Source organism: Limulus polyphemus, unplaced genomic scaffold (genome assembly GCF_000517525.1).
Source record: "Limulus polyphemus unplaced genomic scaffold, Limulus_polyphemus-2.1.2 Scaffold82, whole genome shotgun sequence".
Taxonomy (NCBI): Eukaryota; Metazoa; Arthropoda; class Merostomata; order Xiphosura; family Limulidae; genus Limulus; species Limulus polyphemus.
In genome coordinates this window covers 517,145-527,343 of record NW_013665692.1, presented here as the reverse complement: position 1 = coordinate 527,343, position 10,199 = coordinate 517,145, and the positions used below count along the sequence as shown (strand labels likewise).

At 32.1% G+C, this 10,199-nt stretch overlaps 1 protein-coding gene across 2 annotated transcripts in view; it reads right to left on the bottom strand.

Annotated features, from left to right (window-relative positions):
- Window positions 1–2,770: 2,770 nt before the first annotated feature.
- The window catches only part of LOC106467667 (BTB/POZ domain-containing protein 2-like), a 48,629-nt gene continuing 41,200 nt past the window's right edge, over window positions 2,771–10,199 (bottom strand). For both annotated transcript variants that reach the window (XM_022396593.1, XM_022396599.1), the window contains exon 3: window positions 2,771–7,573. In XM_022396593.1, the coding sequence (XP_022252301.1) occupies window positions 6,778–7,573 (796 nt within the window). In that variant the 3' untranslated portion in view covers window positions 2,771–6,777. The remainder of the gene's footprint in view (window positions 7,574–10,199) is intronic.

The following is a 10,199-nucleotide window of genomic DNA, read 5'->3' as shown; positions in this document are numbered from 1 at the left end:
ATGCCGGACCACTTGAAGTTTGGTAAATATAGATTGTATCGACTTCCGAACATCGAAGTTAATTAGCTTTGTTGAACAAATGTATTTCTCATCAAATTGACACTTATTTTCACCTATACTATCCAAAATTAAACTCTAAAGTTTGAAAATTGTAATAGGTAATCCTTTCATTATAGGGCAGAACGATTTAAAAGTTGTGTTGGAACATAAAGAAATTTGAATTTGGTCGAAATTTAATACATTAAAATATTATTTTTTCAGCTTTCTTTAAATAAAACATTATATAATAATCCATAATTGGATTATTCGTTCTTGTAGAAGAAATACAAAAAATTTATTTAAAAAGAAGATCCTTTGAAAATGCATTTTTGGAAGAAATATGCAGACGTAAATATTCTTGAATAAGAAAGGCAAATTTACCATCTTAAACTTTGCTTGTCATTTTTCGAAATATATAACTAGCTTATGGCGTGTTAAAAACCATTAATTAATAAAAGTTCTAAAGGTTAAACGTTCATTTATTTATTAACAATTGTAATAATATTTAAAGTTTCCTTTATTTTGCCATAAATATTAACTTTCTTATTATCTAATAATCCATTATCTTATCACAGTATAAAAATTTATTTCATTCAAAAATAATGTTCCAGTTAATTTTTTCTTTCTTTTGATAGAAAAATGAAATAGATTACATTATACCAAAAATGCATACAGTCAGAGAGTTGAATATGTGTTAATTAAGAGATTTTCAATATGCAAAAACCATAACCAATATAAAGCTGTAGTGCAACGGCATGGAGCAGAACTACATTTCAACATTCTTTTCTGCTGTGTCAGTAATATAATGTCACTAAAAATTGATCACTTTTGAAAAAGTCTGTAACAATCTGTGTACAGATTGGTAATTTAGGATTTCCAAGACGGAGATACCCCTAGTACATAGTGTCATTGGTAAACAAAGAAATATGAATCAACTGGGGCCATCTAGACCATTCAGAAATAGACCTGCAACAAGTTGTATCCACAGCCGTGGTAAGCACAGTGTTTGTTCTTGTAACATATAAGAATTTACGAACATAAAGGTCAATGGCAAAGGTGTCACGTGGCCCAGGCAACAAAAACAAGAAGGTTCTTCTTTATCTGAAAAAAACAAGAAACACAAGCCACGTGTATACAAGATACTACATATCTATTCAACTGTCACATGTTTCAAGCAATTGGAGAATGAAACGGGAGTTCATGCTATTCAATACGTAGGCATAGCAGTAAAGTCGCAGAAAATGCAGCAACAAAGAATTTCTGTGTGATCGGACTGTTAAAATGGGCATTGGGAAAGAGTGGACTTTGTATACCATATCGATTATGGAAATCAAGCAGGGATGAGTGGTGGGCTTTGAACATAACACCCTTACGAAGGATCCTTCTGTAATGGAAACTGTGCTGCAGAGCTATTGTGAAGATGTACAGTTATCAAGTACAGCATGAAGCATAACGACGTGGTGAGACTCCAAAATCGTTTTAGTATAATATATCCAGCATCTGTATTGCTATTCAAACGTCAAAATATAGAAAGTTGAATGTTGTCACTTCCAACGAAAACTTTGAGCATCTTCAAATTCATCTATCTTCTGCCAAAAGAATAGTTGGAGTGTAAACAAAAATGTAAAAAAGAGCTAAATAATAATCTCAGTTCTTTTCATCCCTCCTTGTTTTGATATATTTATTTTATTAAATTGTATTCGTAATATTTGTAAAATATACTTATTTCTTCCCCTCTGTATATTTTGCATCATTTTTTTCTTTCATATTAACACTTGTACAGTTTGTATATATATATATACATCATAAGTATGTTGTATGAACACATTTTAGAAAGCCGATTGTGGAATGTGCAAATTCCGAAACTTTCGAAGATTAAACATGTTGTTTTGTTTTACCATGGTGATCCTATTTTCAATTGGACTCTTCTTTCTCATAAGTTATCTCTTTTACATTAAATATATAAACTTTTATCCTCTGTTTATTCACCTTACTAGCATTGAAATAAGTACCAAAAATGGTACAAGTAAATAGCATTTTACTTAAAATACTTATTTCTTTGGTGTTAATAATATTGTAATGTTATGGATAATGTAGATTTATTGTTTATCTTCTTACACTTCATGTTAGAAATTTCTATTCCTGCCAGGTGTAAATTAAGTTTCATGTATAGAAAGGTCATTCTTAAATATTATAGGTATGAGTTTTCAAACAACATTGTGTAAGTTCCATAATATGGATGATTATTAGTACGTACAAACGTTTCGTAATAAAATTCATTTCACATTTTAAAACAAACTAAAACTGTTTCTTCAGTTTCTATTTTTATCTTCGTTTTAGTTTCGCATATCCCTTTATAAAGCCGAAGACGTACCATTTTCGTTTTAGCTAATTGTTTCACCTTCATATATATGTTTTGTCTCACTTATAACATTTTTAAGTTCCTTTATAAATTCAAAAATATCATGTAAAATTTTTAGAGTAGCTGTTAATTTTAGCTTTCTATTCTTCTCAGCAATTTTTCACAATTTTGGGCATAATAGCTGAAAATACACAAACTTGGTAAATTTTATAGCAATAATAACATTTTGTTGATTATGTAGGTAGTGATGGGCTTATGAATAAAAATTGTGAATCTTAACTACTCAGAAGAAACAGATGTTCTCAACAGCAGACGATTGAAACAAAAACAGCATTTGATGTAATAACTTTATACAAGAAGGGGGGAAACTAGATTTCCAGGCGTTTTATTCACCACTTTTAAATACACATAGAGCATGTTTAAACGTAGTTAAACAATACTGAAACTGAATACAAGCAGTGTGAATGCAAATGATGAATAAATGCAAAAGTATGTTTTTACCTCAACAACCACTATAATCAACAAATATCAGATAGAATCTAAAACGTAGATGAATATGTGAATTTCTAGATCTATGTAATTATTGAGCTTATGTTAAATTTTTTCCTTTAAAAAAAACAAATGTATATATATTTCTTTACAAATGTATCTATCAAGTCAATATACATACTAACAAATAAGACTTATATTAGATTCAAAAAACCTTTATCGATAGATAAAAATCGAATTCGTGTATACATACGACATTCAGTTTTGTGTACTTCAATGTTTATATGCAAATATACTTCAAACTTCAAATTAAAACAAACGTGCTTTGGAAGTTTAGAACAAAAACATTCTCTCCTTTCTGTTATTGGCATATATCTCACAAAATAGGTTCCCTTAAAGATATGCTACTTGGTATATTAACATAGTTCTGTTTTGAAACAGCATATGTAGACAAAAATAAAGTAAAACCGAATTACTTTTGTCTAATATTAATGTATTACGATTAACGGTTACTGTTTTCAGTTGAGACTTAATTGCTGTAGTAATTGAATCTTCTCGTGTCGATAATTAATCAACAAATCCAAGCTCGACCGTAGATGCGCAAACTAACCTGTAGTGGCACCAAACCCTATATCATTGAGCCGAGTTTCACAAAATGTACATATATTTTTTAAATATATATGTCACCCATACAAATAGTAAGATGGTGACCAAGCAGATCGAAGTAGCTTCACATCACCATCCATATTCCAAAACTAACTGGAAACTTTATAGTCTGAAAAGTTCTTACTTGAATCGTTCTTATTCTTACACAACATACTTCACACACTAGATGAGATGTTTAAGATCCCTAGCCACGTTTCCTGTGCCCTTGGTTAATTCTCATTCATCTTTAGCATATTTCTCTTTCATATCATATTCAGTACAAAAAAGTACATCTTAAATTCAAGGAATGTTGAATCTTAGCGTCTGGTGTTAGTGTCTTTCAGCTATTTCCGTGTACGTTAATGAAAAGGTTGAGACTACTCTCTGCTAACAGGAAAGCATGAATTTCTTAAAACTACAAACCAGGAGACTGGTGGAGTTACACCATCTTCGATCTTCTGGATAGTGTGGAGCCACTTTGTTACTGTTCTCACTTAGCCAGCATGACACTTAACTTCCACTAGAACTGAAAAACTCATCCATCTTCTGAATTAATCCTAGTTACGTTGAAACAAGTTCGTGTGGACATGTTTAACTAGCATACCAAAGATCAATGGAGTTTTTTATTAAGACTGAAGTAAGTGCAATTTGCATATATACGGGGTGAATATTTTTCCCCATTTCACGAAATAAGAAATATACTATATAATTTTCAATGTCGCACAATTTACAACAATGAGTAACACATCGTTCTTATAGGTTAATCAAAAAATATTTTTAACTCCAGTGCCATCGATATATATGAAGTAAACAAGCCGATATATATCCTCTACTATTGACTTAATACATACCACAGCAGCTATATGAACATCACAGTATCAGGTCACTATAAAGTATCATCCCACAATGCTGTAATCAAATTTTATAGAACAAAGGTTAACTTACTGACTAGAATAGAAATTAAGTAACCTTCCCGCCGCTACAAGTACAGAACATCAAAAATATCACACCATATAAATACACATGTTATGCTTTTCTGTATCAGTTCGAGAGTTAATTTTCCATTATAAGTTCTAAACAAAGTCAATTTACAAATACAAATATGAATGGTTTCAAACTATTGACAGTCAGTAAATGCACTTTAAATAGTAATTTTACAACAAAAAATTAAAAGAAAATTATATTTTCTGCTTAATTATTATTAAGTTTTAAGTCACATGTTTATCCATTGGTAAATGCGTTAAATTGATTACAGTAAATTGGTCAAAACCTTTTGATAAATGTTGCACCCCACCTATCTTGAATCATATTATTCTTTAGCAGTAAACAGATATTGAGCTATTAACATGATTACAAATCGGCTGCAATTTACTCGTAACCAATATATGCGTATTTGGTTTATCCAACTTGAATGGAACCTTATGTGGACACATGGGCAAACGGACAGCTAAAACACCCCCGAGATCTATACATAGCCATCTTTAATCTAGATATGGTGACCAGATGAAGAAACATTAATAGACAGCACCCACCACCTATGCAGCTACTCTTAATATTCTTAATTGAATAACGGGTTAGACAGTCACAGCTTTAACGCCCAAAAGCTGAAAGGACAAAAAGTACTTAATGATATCAAGGTTCGAACTTTGTATCATTTCTGTACAGCCCAGCACGTTAATCGGTAGACTACTTCTAGTATATATGTGCGAGAAAAAAAGAAATTCCATTTCTTTCTAAATATCTAAATATTATCAGTTGATGTACTAGATAAGCGCCTAGTTAGGAAGCAAAATGACCCTAAGAAAATTATGATTTGCAACGAAACACTGGACAATTAATTGTTAGATCTAGGGTCACAACAGAATGTGATAACGTTAAGAGATTAGGCGCAGGTATCTCATGAATTTAAATGCATTCCACATTCTCTCTTCCTACGAAAAAGTGGCAAACATAAAGTGGCAAAAATGAAAAGATTGAAACTAGCAATCTGGCCTGTTTCAAAGCATGAGTGCAAACCATTAACGGTGAAGATTATGGACTGTTAGAGACAGGAAGACTTCGAAGTATGTGGCTACAAAGGAAGATCATAACAAGTTGTTTCTGCAGTACCTTAGAAGAAGTGATAAATTTGGCATATATCGAGGTAAGTAGATAATCTGTTAGAAAATACGGTCATGAAAACGATTATTTTAGAGTAGTAACATTACAACAGAGAATGTGGTGGAAAGTGAAACAGCAAGGTTTTAATGGCGATTACTTCAATGGAAGCTAAGAAGAAGAGAAAGGGATCAATGGTTTGAGGATATTCTTGTTTTTGTTTTTCTAGAATCTTCGCAGAAAATTACACAATGGTTATTTAAGCATAGCCGTCCCTGGTTTTGAACTGATTAGCATTGACAAAGAAGGCAGCAAATGAACAGCATCCACAACCATCCAATGAGCTACTCTTGTTTGACTTGACCGACAATTTTAGTGTTATAATACACCCATGTCTAAATGTTCGAATGACATTTCTGCAATAAAGGGCCGTGAACCATGAATACGCAGATTCACAGTACACGCACGGAAAGCCCTCCGCCATGCTCGACTACTTAAGCATATCAATCAAAAAAGGGTTCATTAATGAAGATGGACAAGCTGATTGTCCATAAATAAGCAAAGTCGTCTTATTTCTATAACTAATAATTAAAGTTAGCTCTTGTAAGTTTTTTTTTTTTGTAATAAAAAGTAGGTAATTTTTTTAAGTTCCATAATGTGAAGCCCGTATACTTAAACTTGTTACAAAATCACATCGCTTTCAGGGCAAAAATAGCAATATATTATGGACGTACGAGTGTAAAATAAGCTTTGAATGATGAAAGGTAAACAAAAAATTAATTTTTACAGTGCTTGAATAAATATTTAATTAAATGTGTAATATACTGCAATTGCATATAAGTTATTGTTTTTATATCTTAATGAAGACAATATCAATATCATATGACGAACTACAGTCATATCTTATTGCCTATATCTTGCTGCAGCAACAAACAAACATTTGATAAATTTACATTTTCAGTTGAACCCTTTGTGGTCTATTATAGGTGCTGGTACAAACACAATACATAGTTTCAAAATAAACATGTGGTCATATATGTGAGCAAACTTAATTATATAAGACCTAATAAAGAATACCAAAAAAGGAACAACTTATTAAACAGACGCTAGAGCAAGTTCACCGCGAAGTTTAGAAAACGATATATTCAGTCCAACAGCTGGATAACATGAATTAAAATGCTTTCCAGTCCTTTAAGCAGCTTTTTACATTTCTTCTTGTTCTTTACTGGACAAGATGATTGAGAGTCTGGACTGTTCCTGGTGGTACCTTTCAGAGGAGGAGGGGGATTGGTTAACTGGACAGATAGTTCACACCGCTTGATCGCCAATTTCCGGTCACTTAACTGTTCAGGAAGAGGAATAGAAGAATCCCCGTTAAGATGTGCTATCAGGATGTCCTTCTCTTCGTCAGTAAGTACTCCAGACATAGCTGGCCCACCACAAAATTCCTGCATACTCATTACCAAATATCTACAGCAGTATAAGAGCTTTCCTAAAGTGGCGCGCTTGTTCATCGAATTGAGCTCTATTTTCTGGCGTTTAGCTTCTTGGCAAGCCCAGCGAATCAAAGCTTTAAAAACTGTAACCTCGGACTTTACCTGAAGAGTGTCTCGAATGACGATGTCCATCACAATGTCTGAGTCTAGATTATCGAAATCACTGGTGGACAGCACGAACTCAGCGTAAACGTCTATGAGAGTAAAGCATTTAAGAAAAAGTTCGTTCTGCAGGTTCTGTTCGTCATCGTAACTGTTAGTAGCAAAGAGCAGCTTCAAGTAAGTCAGTACTTCAAGAACATTCTTTTCTGTCACGTGATCATACAAGTAGCAAAGGCAGATGGTGGACAGTTTATGAATGTTGTATTTCTTGGAAGCAGCAAACAGCTCTAATGCCATTTGAACTGAAGTAGGAGATACATCTTCTGCTCCACAATAAACAAACCTAGAGACCATAGAATAAAAATATTGTTTTTTAACATATTATAATTTCGATACAACACCTAACACAGGATAAATAAATATCTTTAGCGTTAAATGATTCGCTGAAATAAGCATAATAACACATATCAAATCCATTTTCATAAGTAACAATGAGAATTTAATGGTATCATTTAGTACCTTTAAGAAGTTTCTCAAATTGTTCTTTGTTTTTAGTGTAAATTTGATAACATAACAATAATTTGTATTTGAACGAATCATTTTTAAGCGACACATTTAATACTTGTTTCTGTTTTTTATTTTTTTACGAGAATAGCGTTAATTTCGGTTAAGAGTTTCTCTAGCTAGTCATGAATACAGAAATAGCTTGTTATTTAAAGACAGTGCTTTAGATATGTCTAATATAGTATATAAATATCGAGTTTCTTTTTTAAGGCTGTAATCAGTGAAATGTTAGGTTTTGAATGGGTCCATATTGTATCATTTGTATGTAGTAAGCCCTACACTATCGCGCCCAAAGGATGCCACTTCACGCTGATTGATTGAAGACATCATAGTTCCAAAAGTTACCACCAGAGGCGTGTCGTTTAGGGCGCGTTGCTAGGCCGCCATGACAGTCGGCCATTATGTCATAGTTCAAGAAAGTGTCACCAGTTATGGAGGGCTGAAATTATAGTTCGATACTAGACAGGCGGCTATAATGGATGATTACATAATAGTACCACAAAGTAGAGAACGTGTTTCTAGGCCGCCATGACAGACAGCCATGACTTATGCAATAAATGTCTCATAATGTCGATAATTAATCATTGATTAATTAAATCACTCTAAAGGGGAAGCTTAACACAAATTAATTACTTTATCCTAAAAAGGACAGTGAATGCTAGTTCATTAGTTAATTAATTAATAATTAAATCATCCGACCACAATGTAGAGAACGTGTTTCTAGGCAGCCATGATTCATACAATACATGTCTCAATAAGAATATAAGTAATAACTAATTCGATAGTTGATTAAATCGCCATAAAAAGAACGCTAATTCATTAGTTAATTAATTAATAATCAAATCATCCTACCACAAAGTAGAAGACATGTTTCTAGGCAGCCATGACTCATACAATACATGTATAAACAAGAATATAATTGATCTCTAATTAATTAATTCGTCATAAAAAAAGATGCATAAAACTAATTCATTAGTTAATAAATTCGTCCTAAAAAGGATGCTTAACACTAATTAATTAAATCATTTATAACTAATTCATTAAATAATTTATAATTAAATCAAATCCTGAAAAAGGACGCTTAACACTAACACTATAATTAATTCATCCTAAAAAGAACATTACATTTCCTTATTATTAATTAGTGATACAAAGACAATATGATAATTAAAACTTGCTCAATCAAGTGAATAAAGATTTTCAGCACTGAATTATTACATTTCCTGTCCTAAAAGGACTATATCTTACTCAATCTGATGCATACAATACAAGACTATAGGTTTAAATCGCCCTAAAAAGGGTAATATCATACAATAATTAAAACTTATACTATTACTAATTTGACTTCAAACAACAATTTAGATCGTCAATAAAACGTTAATTATGCAACAAAAATTCTACACATTTGTGACAAAATATTTTACACATTTTACTTTATTTCGTGTTTTACAAAAGTGGACTTAATTACCATTATTACCGTAGGGTTTTAACAAATATACTGTGCCAGTACTTCTACAAGTCATCAACGTCTAGATTTGATTATATTAAATCATTATTTTACATATTTTAACATCTGTAATAAAATAATTAATTACTGACTTACTGTATCTGTCCATTTTCTGAATAACCATTGATCACCTCCAACCACACACAAAACTTGTGAAAGTATGGAATATATTTCTAAACTGTTCATAGTTTATATACGACATGTAGAAATTTGTATGTATGTTCCGTGATAGGGGCCAATCTGAAAGTTGTGGTATTTTATATATTAGTAATCAGTAACTCATTAATTTATTATATTTAGCTGTAGGGCGATTATTGGTTATATAGATTTGTGAAACATTAAGTGTCTTACAGAACATTGTCTGAAAGAAGCTATGAACAGTTATGTAATCATCCATTATAGCCGCCTGTTTGGTATCGAACTATTCAGCCATCCATAAGTTATTTGCGCCCTCTGGTGATACTTTGTTGAACTATGACATAATAGTCGCTTGTCATGGCGGCCTAGCAACGCGTCCCTAAGAACACACCCTCTGGTGGCAACTTTTGAAACTATGACGTCTTCATCTTTGATGACACCACCCTCTCTCCACCTTCCCTGGGCGCGATAGTATAGGGCTTACTGCAATTGTAGTTATTTGTTTTTAATAATCAATTTCATTATTATTAAACAAGCTTAGAAACTCCAACTTTCTGTTCCTATCATAATTTTACTAATGAATATATGTTACATTTAAATTCGATGACGAGGAACCCACTTTGAGACTAATAATGGCTGGAGACGGCTTAAATGGGTAATGAGATATATACTTTAATACAAGTTTAACATGACAGCAAATGTCGAAACGTTGTACATTTGCTGTCATGTTAAACTTGTATTAAAGTTTTTCTTCATTACC